At 38.5% G+C, this 16,359-nt stretch overlaps 1 protein-coding gene across 1 annotated transcript in view; it reads right to left on the bottom strand.

Annotated features, from left to right (window-relative positions):
* Positions 1 to 16,359, bottom strand: part of LOC150096340 (dnaJ homolog subfamily B member 12-like) — a 173,152-nt gene that overhangs the window by 67,135 nt on the left and 89,658 nt on the right. The window contains exon 6 of the mRNA XM_090409183.1: positions 16,214 to 16,281. Within this exon, the coding sequence (XP_090265309.1) occupies positions 16,214 to 16,281 (68 nt within the window). The remainder of the gene's footprint in view (positions 1 to 16,213; positions 16,282 to 16,359) is intronic.

The following is a 16,359-nucleotide window of genomic DNA, read 5'->3' as shown; positions in this document are numbered from 1 at the left end:
CAGCAATAACTCTCACTATATGGCCACATGGACTACAATTATTACAAAACATAAAATAATACTTTATAATTATTAGCTGATGTGCAGATATCTCCTTAATAAGTAGTAGTTTGTCATGTTAAATCCTGAATAAAGAATTTACTTGTAAAGCTCTGCATTCAGGATCTAACAAAAGTCTCCATTTACAAAAAAAAATTTTTTCTTAAGATAAAATTTTCTTTAAGCAACTCTTATTGTAAGATTGTTTTCTAATTTTCTATAATAACTCCCTATTGTCTCTCCCTCAATTCTCTAGGGATGAACCGTCCATTCTTTCTGGGTCTCAGTACATATCTAGGCTTATGAGACTGCATTGTTTCCTCATGACATGACTGAGTTTGCTCATTCTCATGATATATATTCGGTGCTTCTTTGTACCTTAAGTGTTTGGGAAGATATTCCCTCGACAAGCTTTGCTCTTCTTCTCTCTTGTTGCTCTGGAATGTGTTTTCATCATGTTCCCATTGCAGTCTCTGTTTTGTGTTGACTCCCCCCCCCCCCCTTTTCCCCAGATGTTTTCGAGGGAATTGCCTAGACAGACCAACCTACTTGATCTACATCTGTACAATTTTAGGCGATCCGAGTGGACTACTAGGGTTCTTCCCCGACGTGTCATCTCCTTTATCTTGTATGTCACAGGGGATAGTTTTTCTACAATTTCAAAGGGCCCTGTGGCACTCCTTCCAAAATCCCCCCCCTCCTTTTTTTTTGAGTTCTGCTCCAATAGGACTAAGTTTCCTAGTTTTAAGTCTTTGTGTTTCCTTAATTTATTTGCATAAGACCGGGCACATTGGGAACACACATTACTTGACTCGGCCACCAATTCATGTGCCAGCCTGTTTTCCTTCATGAGGCTGTTCAAGTACTCATCAATGTCTGGGAATCCAGTGCTCACCTTTGAATTTCTGAAATCATTGGGAAAAGGGGGCTTGAATCCGCACAGCACAATAGCAGGGGCTTCCCTTGTTGCTGCATGGAGAGCGGTCCTACAAGCAAAAAGGGTGTGTACCAGATGAGAATCCCACTCCAAAACCTGCCCTTCTGCCAGTTTGGAAAGAGTGAGCTTCAGAGTCCGATTCATCCTCTCGCACATCCCATTTCCTTGGGGGGTGATACGGGGTTGTAAACAGTTTCTTCATTCCCAACAATTTGCAGAGTTGGAGCATTACTTCAGCAGTAAAGTTGGTACCTTGGTCTGACAAGAGGGTTTCGGGAGTTCCATATCTAGAGAAAATGAGCTTGAAGAGCTTGTTGGCCACGGTCTTTGCTGTTTGATTTTTCATGGCTGTGGCTTCGAGAAACCTTGAGAACATGTCGATCACGATAAGAATGTACTTGTTTCCCTTTGAGGTAGTGGGGAGAGGTCCCACAATGTCCATGGCCACAGCTTGAAATGGTCGTGAGGGGAGTGGGAATGGTTGCAGTGGTGCTTTACCAGAAATGACAGATTTCTGTTGACACATAGTTCTCAATATCTTCTCTCATGCCCTTCCATAGGTATCTGTCCGTCACCCTCTTCCAGGTTCTGTGGATACCCTGATGTCCGGCTAGCTCCGCATCAAGAAACAAGTACAAGACCCAAGGAATCATGACTTCAGGAACCAGAATTTTCTCCTTCCACCTCCCTGTGACGTCTTGTTTTGACAACAAAAGTCCGTCTTCATCCATATGTATGGTCTTGTGGAACACTTGGTTGTGCGAGAGAGACTCTCCCCTTTTCAATCTTTCATGCTCCCCCCCCCCCCCCACATTGGGTCAGACTTCTGGGCTTCTATTATTTCAGACTTACCCCAACTTTGAAGATGGAGGGGAAGTGGCTTCTTCTTTCTCTCGACCAATAGCATGGGTTGATATTTTCCTCATCAGTGCAGGAGTCCAGAGATCTAGACAGATAGTCAGCCACAACGTTGGATTTCCAAGGAATGTAATTAATTTCTACCCTGAATTCTTGCATCTCTAAGGACCACTTCACAATTCTTTGATTCTTATCCTTCATTGATGAAATGAAGGACAAGGGTTTGTGGTCCGACCTGAGTATGATATGTTGGCCCAGCAATATATATCGGAACTTTTGAGGCTGTATATGAGTGCCAGAGCCTCCTTCTCGATGACAGAATAGTTTCTCTCAGAGGGGGATAGCCTTCTGCTCATGAAAGCAATTGGTTTGAAGTGATCTCCTTCTGCTTGTTCCAGTACTGCCGCAATGGTGTCCTTGGAAGCATCAGCTGCCAGGAAAAAGGTTTGACCGAGCTTAGGGTATGAGAGTACTGGTGTTCTAGTCAGAGCCTGATTCAACGCATGATAGGCCTCACGCTTCCCCCCCATACAAATTTTCCCCCCTTTTTCATTAGTTTTACAATAGGGACCATTAACTTGGAGCATTCAGGGATAAATTTTCTGTAAAAGTTCACCATGCCCATATACCTCCTGACTTGTCGTACTGTGGAAGGGGGCAGTGCTTCCAGTATGGCATTTACATTACCCTTGGAGGGTTTTATCCCCTCTTCGTTGACCACATGTCCCAGGTATTCCACTGACTTTAGGAAGAATTTCACACTTGGAACACTTCAAAGATAGACGTGCCCTATTAAGCTTGTCCAGAACCTTCAGTAGGACTTCTTTATGCTCTCTAAGGCTGGATGAGTAAACCAACAGGTCGTCCTGGAAACACAAGACTCCTTTACCCAGGACGTCACCTAATACGGTGTTCATGAGGCTCCGAAAACTCATAGCCGAGTTCCTTGCTCCCTGGGGAAGTCGGCACAGTTGGTATTTTTGCCACTTTGTGGTAAAAGCAAAATACTGCCTGTCCTGCTTCCTGAGGGGAATTTGGAAGTAGCCAGAGTTCAGATCCAATTTTGAAAACACTCTTGCTCCCTCCAGCCCAACCAGTAACTCTTCTATCGTATATACAGGGAAGTCAATTGGTTTAGCGACTTTGTTGACTTCCCTTAGGTCTCCGTTTGACTTTTCAACCAGAATGAAGGGGCTGTTCCAACGGGAGTTTGACCTCTCGATGATTCCCGCCCTTTCATAATCCATTAGTAATTTCTCCAATTTGCCTAGGTGTTTCAAAGGTGTTTGATACTGCTTAACATATATCGGTATCTCTGAAGTGACTTGCACCATATGCTCAACCACATTCGTGGAGGGTAGGGAGGTGATTCCCTCAGTGAACACCTGGGGATATCTCTTATACACTAGTTGAAAAAATTCTTGGAGCTCCTCCTTAACGGGATCGGAGTCATGCAACTTCAGAGCATTGTGCACAAGTCTCTCTCTCCATTCATCTTGATCTTCCTCCCCAACCGACCTAGTTACACTTATTTTGCTTACATTGTCGGGAGCGAGTTTAGGTTCGAAAGTTCTCCCACAGAGTGACAGTGATTGGTTAACAAAGTCACACACAAATTGATTTTTTTTCAAGAAGTCCAATCCCAGCACAATTTGGTGGCCCAGGCCTGAGATCTCAGGGAGAACTATCAGTCCATGCATAATGCTTATGGGGAAACAAGGCATAGAAATATTTACATTAATTTTTGTGGTGGAACAAAGTTCCACCCTGGCAATTCCCATGATTTTGTGAGGTTGTTGAAGTTCAACCAAGCTATCATTATTCAGGGTGCCTAGCTTTTTGAAGAGCGAATGAGGGATGACCAAAATATGCGCTCCAGTGTCTAAGAGGAAACTGCAAGGGATATTCTCTATGAAACCTTCAACCAAGGTAAGGTTCTCTTCATCTTGCATCTCTGTGGTGCTCACGCTCTGCATCTTGCAGAGCTTTCCCCTCAGTGTTGAAATTTGGAGCCAAATGATGCTTTGATTCGCCTTTGGGGGTCCCCTCTCCTGAGGCTTCTAATATTGAATTTCTTAGATCAGTGATCTGTGCCATGTCCCCCAATATTCTCTCTCTTTCTTTGACCACCTCATAGCATTTATCAAGGCTTTCTGCTCCATTCTGGAGTGCACATTCTTGCAGTTCATGGGAGAGGCCTGTTCGAAATTGTTGGAGCGCTACCCACTCAATGTGGTCTCGGTCCTCTGGTGAGGCCCTCATTTCTTGGGTGAGAGAGTCAGTATTCTATTGAGAAAAGTATCGACTCTCTCCCCTTTTCCTTGGAAGCACTTGAACAATTCCTCCCTCCTTTGAGAATTCAGATATCAGAATTTCCTTGAATTGTTCATATCTCAGGGTTCTCCTTAGGGTGGGTTGTGAGTAAAGAACTTTCTTCGCTTTCCCCATTAACCTTCTACGTATGAGCATGAGGAGTTGTATGTTGCTCCATCGGCCCATTTCTCTGAGCTCCTCGACGTGTTTAAAGAATGTGTGCACACAATCATCTCCCTCTCCAGAAAATTGTGGGAACACATGTAGGGGATCAATCATTCTAAGAAACTCTGAGTCATTTAACTCTGGGCTTGTAGGTAGGGACATATCTGCATTCATCTTACAATTCAACACAATGTAATCTTCTTAAATTCTAATTATTCCAATAAATGCCTGATACGATATCAAAAACCAACTTACAGTAATTAAGGATGTGTCAACTTTATTTCTAGGGCCCCTAATCACATCCTACCAGCTGCGCCATTGTTATATGCAGATTCAGTTAGCAGTCGTAGACCGAATCTCACTTAAACAATTATATCTAAATTCCTTCCCGCCAAAAGGTTCATTTTCATAAGTGGTGGTTTGAATTCATAATCAGGCATAACTCAGGTATATGGTACAAAACATGTTTATTGGAAGACATAAAACATTTACAGTTATGTAAGTTTAAATACTCAATGGATCAATATTCACTCTAAGTTAAGGGTTATACTAAAGCACAATGAATCAGAGCAAGTTAAATCCTTCGATTATGAAACTTTAAGCAAAGTACCACTACTATATAATTCCCTTCACAAGTTACTCACAGAATACTTATTGATCACTTTCATTAATACTCTATCAATGATTACCTTAATATTAAAATTTCATCTAAGCAAGTCTAGCCATTCACAAATCACTGCCTATTTAACAACTCTTCTTTGTTCCAAAAGGGCTTAATTAATTCAGTCAAATTCTCACTAAAAGTTCTCTACTGGTTGAGGAATAGATGATCTTGAAGTCTTATCTGTGACTGCCGCCAGCTGTTTCAGTACAGCATCAAGACGGTCCGTTACAGGCTGTTGAAGTCGTTCAACTTCTTGCTTAATTATAGCACGTACTTCTTCCATATTTGATAGCCCTACTTGTTTTGGGATGTTCAATTCATTTTCAGTCACTAGACCAACGTAGACTGACATTTCTCTTTCACTATCCTTTTGATCATTAGGCTTTCCTTTGCTTGTGCTAAATTCCTTCTCAGTTCTATTCTCGCTAGCGGAATTATTCACCTCTTTTATCACGTTAACATAGCTGGCATTCGATGCGGGACAAATGTCTCCGAGCATCTGTTCCTTTTTTTTTTTACAGCAAGCAAACATTCCTCAAGATTTGATATATCCTTTCCGTATGCTGTCTCCTTAAGATCTTGTTTCAATCCTGCCTTAAAGTGCTGGAAGACGGCCCAGTTTAGATGGTGCCTGTCATTGTCCGAAACACTTAGTGTGTTGGCAAGATCTAACAACCTGTTATGGTAATTGGACACACTTTCTTTGTCCTTCTGTACCATTCTTTGGAGCTTCCACATATTCGGTCCAAGGTTCTTTACCCTTGAGAACTGTGAAATAAGGACTTCTTTAAATTTTACATAACTCTGGGTATCTTTCAGAACTGGTGAGGAATGGAAATAGGTCTTAGCCTTTCCAACTAGCTTGTTGCGTAGCAGAATGAGCAGTTGGAATTCACTCCACCGACCAATTCTTCTCAATTCCTCAATGAACTCGAAGAATGCAATCACGTCATCAGATTCATCACCCGAAAACTGAGGGAATACCTGTTGGGGATTAATCGTTCTAAAAAACTGCCCTCTATTCAATGCGGTTTTCACCCACGAACCCCATCGTTCATGCCCCTTGGGTGATCCTACACTCTCGCTAACCTGTCAGGTTATATTATTCTAGGTAAGCGCTCTGACGTCATATTTCCGCATAGGTAACGCCTCCATCGCTACGCTCGACTCGCACCGATTATACGCGATTATTCCGGATTACTATTATAAACTTTTCTCGGAATTTCGCAAAGTACTAGACAGCTTACTTGGGAATTACAAATAACCTAGCAATAACTCTCACTATATGGCACACATGGACTACAATTATTACAAAACATAAAATAATACTTTATAATTATTAGCCGATGTGCAGATATCTCCTTAATAAGTAGTAGTTTGTCATGTTAAATCCTGAATAAAGAATTTACTTGTAAAGCTCTGCATTCAGGATCTAACAAAAGTCTCCCCTTACAAAAAAAAATTTTCTTTAAGCAACTCTTATTGTAAGATTGTTTTCTAATTTTCTATAATAACTCCCTTTTGTCTCTCTCTCAATTCTCTGGGGATGAACCTTCCATTCTTTCTGGGCCTTAGTACGTATCTTGGTTCATGAGACTGTATTGTTTCCTCATGATATGACTTAGTTTGCTCATTCTTATGATGTATATTCGGTGCTCCTTTTAACGTCTTGGACCTATTTATTCTCCATTATTTTTACTCATAAAGCTTGCACAATCAGTTAGTAAGTGTGTGCACCCTTTGTAGCAATTGCTAAATTCCAACACAGCAAACCACTTATAGCTTTTCTAAGCACAAAAAGAAAACAGAGGAAATCTGCATAATCAAACTGCCGTTGATGTTGTATGATAACTTCATGTTTTCTGTACTTGTTCCGTCTCGGTCTGTTATAGGAATTTCTAGTTCTATTAACCATCTCAATGTAGTTTACCCTGATTGTTGTCGGACAATCCTCCCCTAAATTCTCTTCTGTAACACCTTGGTCATTTGCTAATTTTACACTTGATTTTTGGTAAGTCTCAGATTGACTGTTCACTTCTGAAGTTGAAGCTAATTCAGAATCAGTCTGGACATCTGGAGACACTTCATTAACTCTGTCAGTTGGCATGACATTTCCTCTTCCCTGCATTCTTTCTTCAGGAGATCTCTCATTTCTATTTCTAACCTTAAAATTTTCGTTCCCTCTTCTGAACCGTTTATTTCCCATTAGGATTATCTCATTTCTAGAGAAGTTGCAAGAGAACTTGTGCCTTTCTAGAAAGTTAGTTCCTAAAATTATCTGAACGTGTGGGTGAGATGTCCTAGGGAGGACCAACAACTCCTGCCAAACACACATGTTAAACTCAGGTAAGTATAATTTTACTCTAACACTTTTTGTTGCACATTCTAGGTAGGCGCTCTGATGTCATATTTCCGCGTAGGTATAGCCTCCATCGCTACGCTCGACTCGTACCGATTATACGTGATTATTCCGGATTACTATTATAAACTTTTCTCGGAATTTCGCAAAGTACTAGACAGCTTACTTGGGAATTACAAATAACCTAGCAATAACTCTCATTATATGGCCACATGGACTACAATTATTACAAAACATAAAATAATACTTTATAATTATTAGCTGATGTGCAGATATCTCCTTAATAAGTAGTAGTTTGTCATGTTAAATCCTGAATAAAGAATTTACTTGTAAAGCTCTGCATTCAGGATCTAACAATAGGAACTGGAAAACTCAAATTAAACTCTGGTCACTACTTAATCTACTCTGGGAACCAAAATACGAATGACCACACAAAGGGAGTTGCACTAATGATGACAAAGAAAGCCCATGGTGCACTAATGGAGTGGAACCCAATATCCAAAAGAATACTAAACACTAGATTTAAAGCCGGCAAGCAGAACATCACAATAACTGTTATATATGCACCAACAGATGATGCGATTCGGGAAGAAAAGGATAATTTTTATAACATGCTACAGAGAAGTATAGAAACAACAAATAAAAAAGATATGCAACTTATAATTGAAGACTTTAATGCTAAGGTTGGAAATGATAATACTAATAAAGAAACTGTTATGGGAAAGTATGCAGAAGGAGAAATAAATGAAAATGGAGAGTTACTTATAGACTTTTGTATGTTCAATCAGCTTGTAATAGGAGGGAGTCTCTTCCAACATAAAAAAATATATAAGTGGACATGGATAGCACCAGATAGAAAGACAAAGAACCAAATAGACCATGTACTTATATCAAGGAATTGGAGGAAATCACTCCTGGATGTCAGAGTTAAAAGAGGAACTGAGGCATATTCAGATAACTTTCTCCTAACAACTAACATAAAAGTAAAAATATTTAAAAATAAAAAAACAGTGCACAATAGGAAGAGGTTTAGAATTGAAAAACTCAAAAACAAAGATTAGAAATAAATTTATAACAACTCTACAGGATAAATGGGATAAACTCAAAAAAAAGAGAAGGAGATAATATAGAGGAAAAATGGACTAAGATTAAAGACATACAAAATACAGAAGATGAAATTAGAAAAAGGATGGAAATTGCAAGGTCAACTTTCAACAGTATGAAAAATCTATTAACATCTAGAGAATTAAATCTGAAAACAAGACTAAGAATCTCCAAATGCTACATATGGTCTACATTATTATATGGAGTAGAGAAATGGACACTCTCCGATCCGAGTTTTTAAAAAAACTGGAGGCCTTTGAAATGTGGATGCTGCAAAGAATTATGAGAATATCATGGAAAGACAAAAAGACAAATGAAGAGGTACTAGAGATGGCAGGCATAAACAGGAGCCTGATGAAAGAAATTAAAAAGAGAAAAGTCAGATATTTTGGACATATTCTGAGACATAACTGCCTACAAAGGACACTTCTCGAAGGAACTGTTGAGGGAAAGAGAGGAAGATACTGGAGTGGATGAAATATATAGAAGACTGGACCTATCTCTCATATGAGGAATGCAGCAGAGCGGTGCAGAATAGGACATGGTGGAGACGCATGGTAGTCAATCTCCTGGAGAGAGAAGACACCTGACAGGACAGGAATAAGCACATTAGAAAAGATATTGGGATTTCAAACTAATACAGACAAAGAATGGATATCAGAAAACACCAAATTAAAAATAGAGAAGAGAGATAGAATAAAAGAGAAACTGTTACAGATTGGCAAAAATGTTGAACAAGAACAAGCGGAAAGATATAGAGCAATTAACAAAGAAATAAAAAGAAGTGCAAAAAATGATAAAAGAAAATAGATAATCTAGCATAAGAGGCAGAGGATGCTGCATATATAAATAATACTAGAAAGTTGTATGATATTACAAGGAAATTAAGTGGAAAAAGAAACAAATGGATAGTTCCTATATACAATAAAGAAGGAAAACTATTATTAAATGAAAAAGAACAGATAAATAGATGGGTGGAATTCTTCTTGGAGAAATTTCAAGAAATGACTGATGGTGATCAGAGCCGAGAATTAACTGAACAAAATGCATCATTAGATAAAAATTTGAACGAAATAACAAAAGCAATAACCCAGATCAAAACAGGTAAAGCACCGGGAGCAGACAACATACAACACGATATACTAAAAGCAAATCCAAAACTTATAGCAGAAATATTATATCCCTTACTAAATGAGATATGGCAGAAAGAAGAGTTGCCTAAGGAATGAATACTGGATTACTGGTTAAATTACCCAAAAAAGGGAACCATCCGAATGCAAAAATTGTAAAGGTATAACATTGCTGAGTGTTATAAGTAAAATACTAGCAAGGATAATACTAGAAAGAATCAAAATAAAAACAGAAAATAAAACTAAGACCAGAACAGGCAGGATTTAGAGCTATTAGATCATGCACCAACAACATTGCTACTTTACGAATTATCATAGAACAATCATTGGAATGCCAGGCAAGCTTATATTTAAATTTCATTGATTTTGAACAAGCTTTCGACAGTATAAACAGATCTTCCCTATGGAAATTACTTAGACTCCCAGAAAAAATAATAAGAATAATTAAAAGAATGTATGAAGATTTTGAAATTAAAGTAATACATGGAAATACCCTATCAGAACTATTTAAAACAAAGTCAGGAGTAAGGCAAGGTTGTATACTCTCCCCTACTATGCTTTTGTCATAGACTGGATGATGAGAAAAGTATCTCATGGAAATACAGGATTACAATGGTTACTTCAAAACCAACTCCACAATCTAGATTTTGCAGATGATATCTGCTTACTTTCACAGAAGCACCAACATATAGAACAAAAAACAACAACACTTGTAGAAACAGCCAAAAGTTGATAAATAAAAATAAAACAATGTTAATGAAATTAAATGCAAAGCAAAATAAACAAATAACAATAGAAGAAACACCGCTTAAAGAAGTAGAACGGTTTATATACCTTGGTTCAATAGTATCAATAAAAGGAGGAACTACTGAAGATATAAATAGAAGGAAACAGCTGGCTAATTCAACTTTCAACCAACTTAGAAATATTTGGAAAAACAAGAATTTGTCTATAAAAACTAAAATGAGAATATTTAACTCAAATGTAAAGGCAATACTAATGAATGGAACAGAAACAGGTGTTAAACAAAAAGATAGTTAATGTCCAGGTCTTCCTAAACAAGTGCTTAAGAATGATAAACATCGGTTTATCATTCTTAAATGATAAACCGATGACGGAAAAACATGATACTGGGAATATATTGGCCAAAACAAATATCAAACGAAGAACTATGGGAGAGAATAAACCAGAAACCGATGTTGCAACAGATACGCGAAAGGAAATGGAGATGGTTGGGACATGTGTTGAGGAAAGAAGATAAAATAATAGTAAAACAGGCTCTAGATTGGAACCCACAGCATAAAAGAAGATGAGGAAGGCCAAAAGAAACATGGAAAAGAACAATACTGAAAAAAAAATAACAAATATTAATAAAAACTGGAACCAAATAAAAGCAGAAGCAAAAAAAACAGAGTCTGGTGGAAAATGGTGGTGGAAGACCTATGCTCCCAGGTGGAGTGAAGAGGATTAAGTAAGTAAGTCTCAGTGCTTGCCCTGCGTTCTGGGCGGTTTAAAACCACTGGAACGTGAAGAATTTGACCTGCTGTGCCATCTGTTCAAAGAACTCAAAACTGTATGTATTTGTGATTGCACACCCGGGCTATGAACGTGAATGTGATGCAATGTTTAATTTTAGGAATCACACAAAACCAGGAAAACAATTAAGGAAATCTTTTCCAGGAATAAATGCAAAAATATATCAGAGATACTGCTATTCTGTGAATGTGCACCGTACACCAGGAATATTTTCCCGATATATATATACACACACACACACACACACACACACACACTTCACCTCTCAAATCACCTGTGCCAACCAAGACAATTGTTTCCTTCAACTTACCTTTTTGCATCTGAATAGCTTGACTAATATCGTGAATTTCTGCACCATGGAAACACAATTTTGTCACACTTTCATTAAATACTCCCCTCATCATTGAGTCTCCATTATATAATTTCTCTTCAATTTAAGTCTCAGCTCTGGAGTTCCAAGGGAGTGGATAGAGGGCAAAATAATTCCTTTGCATAATAAGGGAGGTTCTAAGATTGCAGTACAAATTACAGACCAATCAGTATTTCAGGCATAGCAACCTTAGCAATAATCAGTGTGTGTGTGTGGCTTAATCAGTTTCTTGTATAAGGCACTGATTAGACCACACATGGACTACTGTGCACAGATTTGGTCACCTGGTTTTCAAAAGGGCAAAGAGATGGTGGAAAGGGTCCAGGGGCACAAATGCTGACTAAGGTAGTTTCTGATTTCTGGAACAATGAATATGAAGAAGGGCTGAGAAGATGCAATTTACAGAGTTCAATGGATAGGAGGAAGAGGTTTTTCATAAAATGGTGGGAGATCAGGAGAGAACATGAGGTCATCCCTGGAAGCTGTATAAGGAGGGTGTGAACAAGGGAGTGAGAAGCACGTTTTTTGCATGCAGAGTTGTAAATGATAAGCGTGGTGTCTATAGAAAATTTGAATGTGTTTAAGGTGCGGTTGACGAGCTATGTGTATAACAAAGGGACCTCCCAGATGAGTTTTTAGCTCCATGGAGTCGTAGGGTAATAATAATAATATTGATGAACACGTTAACAAGCAGAGATAAGGAAGTTGTTATTCCTCTTTATAAGGCCTAGATACATCCACATCTGGACTACTGTGCTCAAGTCTGATCTTCTTGGTTTCTTGGGGGATTTGGAAGTGGTGGAGATGGCAAGTGATCAAAATGGATTGGTCTGTGGAATGTTCCCTATGAAGACAAATTGAGGGTATGTAGATTCTAGAAGTTGGTTGATATGAGAAAAAAAGGGGATATGATAGAAACATTTAAGTTACTTAAAGGGTTTTATAAGACAGGTGCAGGGGAAATGTTTCAACACTTGTCTGGAGGGGTCATCCCTGGAAGTTGAATAAAGTGTGGTTAGTGGGGTGTGTGCGAGGACTAGATTTTTTTGCTTGGAAAGATATGAATGAGTAGAATGGGTTACCAGAGTCGGTTGCGAGTGCTCTGTCTGTTAATGGTATACAAGGAAAGGTAAGAAAGATTAACTGGATAGACTGGGTCTCCCACGATGAGTCTTCGGACTCCATGGAGGTGCAATAATAATAATAATAATATTTCAGAAATGATGCATTGGCATCATTAGGGATCACAAAACAATGCCATGTGCACTCAGGTACTAGCATTGAGCAAATGAGACTGAAGAAAGGCAACCAAGACTTGGCAATAGTCTTAAATGACACTTCCCAGTGGCTAAAAAGAGTGGTCCTGGCCATTGGACTGACGATGAGTGCTTCCCAAATTTGAGGCAGATTCATGTATCCAAATTTGTTGAGGTTTGGAAAGTTTCTCAGGGCCAAGGCAGATTCAAAGAAGCCTCTAATATAGGTATTCCCTGTGGTGCAATAGAGTGGCCTTCTTCCAGCATATCCTGTGGCTAGTGTCCAAAGCAAGGTCAAAGTCCAGAGTGGCCGTAATGGTGTAAATGGATGTAGTCCACAAGTTCAGAAATTCTGATATTGGTTGTCCTGCCTGCTTGGCCATAGTATTCTCACAATGTACTGGCAACATTCATTTACACATAAAAATCACAGGCCACTTTAAAGCAGTACAAAAACCTCACACTCCAACATACTGACATAATGGTCAGTTTTGATGTCTCCTCTCTACTCACTAATGTCCCTCTCAAAGACACCTTAGACATTATCCAAGTTATATTTCCTCCCAATATCTCAGTCCTGTTTCAGTTCATTATGAACTCTGACTATTTTGTTTGGCAAGGAAAATTCTATAAACAGATAGAGAAGGACAGTCATAGGTTCTCCACCCCTAACCAATGAGACCTCACCTCTGAACAAAAAGCATTAAACTTTGTCCACATAAACCCACTATTTGGTTACTCTATGTAGAAAATGCATTCTCCATGGACCACATGGCCTTGATACTCTCAACATTTTCTTAATGCATCTAAACAATCAACACCACAGGATCCAGTTTACCTTAGAAAATGAAAACAAGTCTTCCCTTCCAAGACACTGATTACACAACAGCCTGATGGATCCCTGGCATTCTCAGTCTACAGAAAACCCACACATACTAATAGATACATTTACCAGCAGTTTCCCCCCCGTGTTATATATTCTATATAACAGGGAGGAACTGCCCTGTTATATAGAATTATAAAAATTCTATATAACAGGGCAAAATTAATCAGTTCTGATAGCAGTGCCTAACTACTGCATATGACCACATTCTCAACACTACAACTCCCACAAAATATTAACCCTGTAACCCCCCCCCCCCACTTCAGAGCAGAGATTACACAAAATCTATCACTATTCAAGTATATCCAGGGCATATCAAAAAAAAAAAAATAAATAATAACAAAAAATCCTAAAGAAATACAATCTTACAACCACGTAAAAAAAACTGGCATCCCTTATCTGCTCCACCTAAGACCAGCCATATTCCCCAAACCTATTAAGTATCTACTAGATCCCTTGCAGTTGCAAACTGTCCTACTATGGCCAGTCAGGACAGCCAATATCAGAATTTCTGAACACATGGACTACATTTGTTTCCACCATTACAGCCACTTTGGACATGATGACCATGACTGGACACTTGCCACAGGATACGCTGAAAAAGGCCACTCTTTTACACTACAGCAAATACAAATACGAGAAGCTATTCATGGAATCTCATTCCTCACATACCACCTCAGCAATTTTGGATTCACAAAACTGCTCCAAATTTGGGAAGTACTCATCCTCAGATCTTCAGTCCAACAGCCAAGACCATCCAATTTAGGCTGCTAGGAGACACTGTTCAGGATTCTAGGCCCTTTTATTCAGTCTCATTTACCCAGTGTTAGTGCCTGCATACATGTCACTGTCTTGTGATCCCAACTTCACACAAGTAGCCATAAAATATCAATTGAAAAAGGTGTCAGACAAAGAGACTCTCTATCACCCAAAATCTTTACAGCAGTCCTTCAAAAATATTTAATAATATAACTGGACAAACCTTGGTATAAAAATTAATAACAGAAACTTAACACACCTAAGATATGCAGATGATATCATAATTTTTGCAAACACTCCAGAAGACCTTAATATAATGATAGAAGACCTATATCATGAAAGCAGAAAAGTCAGTCTAAAAATAAACAGAGAAAAAACTAAAGTCGTGTTTAATCATTTTGTAACACCAAAAAAAACACAATATTTTGGCTTATCGTCCCCTAGAACAGGCTAACCCCACGAACACACATATGGATTACAGTCAGGAATACGAAGTCTCAGCCATAATCCTGATTCTTCAGCTATGCTTGTCCCTGAGCCCGGATAAAATGGGAGGGGGGAATTGAGATGGTGCCATACCTCCCTGTAAAAGGGGCTCACAGCTGTTGTGTCATCATACGAAATAAATAACTATAGCAATTTAAATTTTTTCCATGATCAGTAATGCCCAAATAAATCATCTTAGCTATTGTTTAAGAGTATCTCAACTGCTTTAGCTTTCTTTGTTTTGGTAATACCAATTACGTCAACATGATACTTTTGTAATTTTTCTTGTTAACACCACCTCATTTCCTATGATGCTTCTTATACTGATAGTGCCTACCTTCAAATCAGTTGAGTCTGTTCCAGAAGCTGCCTTTTCATTGTTTGTCTCAATTGTTACAAAATCAGCAGGGACCTGTTTAACTACTTGATTAAGAACTACCAATATAAGGAAGGAATATTATATAAATCAAGTGGATATTAAATCCAGCATTATTTCAAAGCCAAATGCAGAATATATAAAAGTTTCGTACGAAATCTGACCAGAGAGCTTACGGGAATACACTCACTGGCATTTACGAGTTGCCCTAGCGTCCATATATTCATCTCCTATTGGTCCATTTTCCTGACAGCTGTTTCGAACTGATACTCAGAGACTAGGCAGAAACCTGGTCTCTGAGAAGCAAAAACTCTCATTCCGTACTAATCGATCGTGCCTCCTATAAGGTCCACGCTAGGGGAACTCATAAATACTGGTGAGTGTATTCCCGTAAACTCTCTTGTCAAATTTCGTACGAAACTTTTATAGTTTCTGCATTCGACTTTGAAATAATGTTGGATTTACTATCCACTTGATTTATATAATTTTACATTATCGAAATGAAGCCTTTTGGCTTTTTATTTTAATAAATAAGGAATGAGTAGTTTAAGCCAATACCCACTAAGATGCACCTAGGAAATGCGACACAGGACAATGGGGCAAAAACCCAGAATCTCCATATTCCTTCCAGGCTAGTCAGAGATCTCTTATCAGTTATTTATTTTTGACATTTAAGCAACTACCAACCAACTTTAAAGAATATATTCTTTAAATTTTAATGATTTTATAGTATTTCTTGTCTTCACTGACTTCAGAGATTTTTTATTCTTGTAATACTGGCACCTAGCATTTTGAAATGTTGGCACACCAACTACATTTTAAAAACTCTGTCCTGATGTTGATATGTACTGTATTATAGCCACTGCAACATCAGGATAGACGTTTTGAACACCTAGTTATTATGCTTAGCAAATCTTCATACATATTCATAATATTCTTAACAGTAAGATATGATGATGTATGACATATGAAGCTTACCTCTTGGCGAGCCTCAGCAGGTTGTCTATATCGATGCCAGCTATTGCCTCTCCTCACATAAACATTTCCTATATAAATATTGTTCTTATTTAATGCACATACACAAGTCATTCAAATCAACAGAAATAAGTTTTAACATTTAGAGG

Source organism: Typopeltis vanoorti, chromosome 19 (assembly GCF_054136105.1).
Source record: "Typopeltis vanoorti isolate ZY-2024b chromosome 19, IOZ_Tvanoo_1.0, whole genome shotgun sequence".
NCBI classification, from domain to species: domain Eukaryota; kingdom Metazoa; phylum Arthropoda; class Arachnida; order Uropygi; family Thelyphonidae; genus Typopeltis; species Typopeltis vanoorti.
This window is presented reverse-complemented; position numbering and strand designations above follow the sequence as displayed.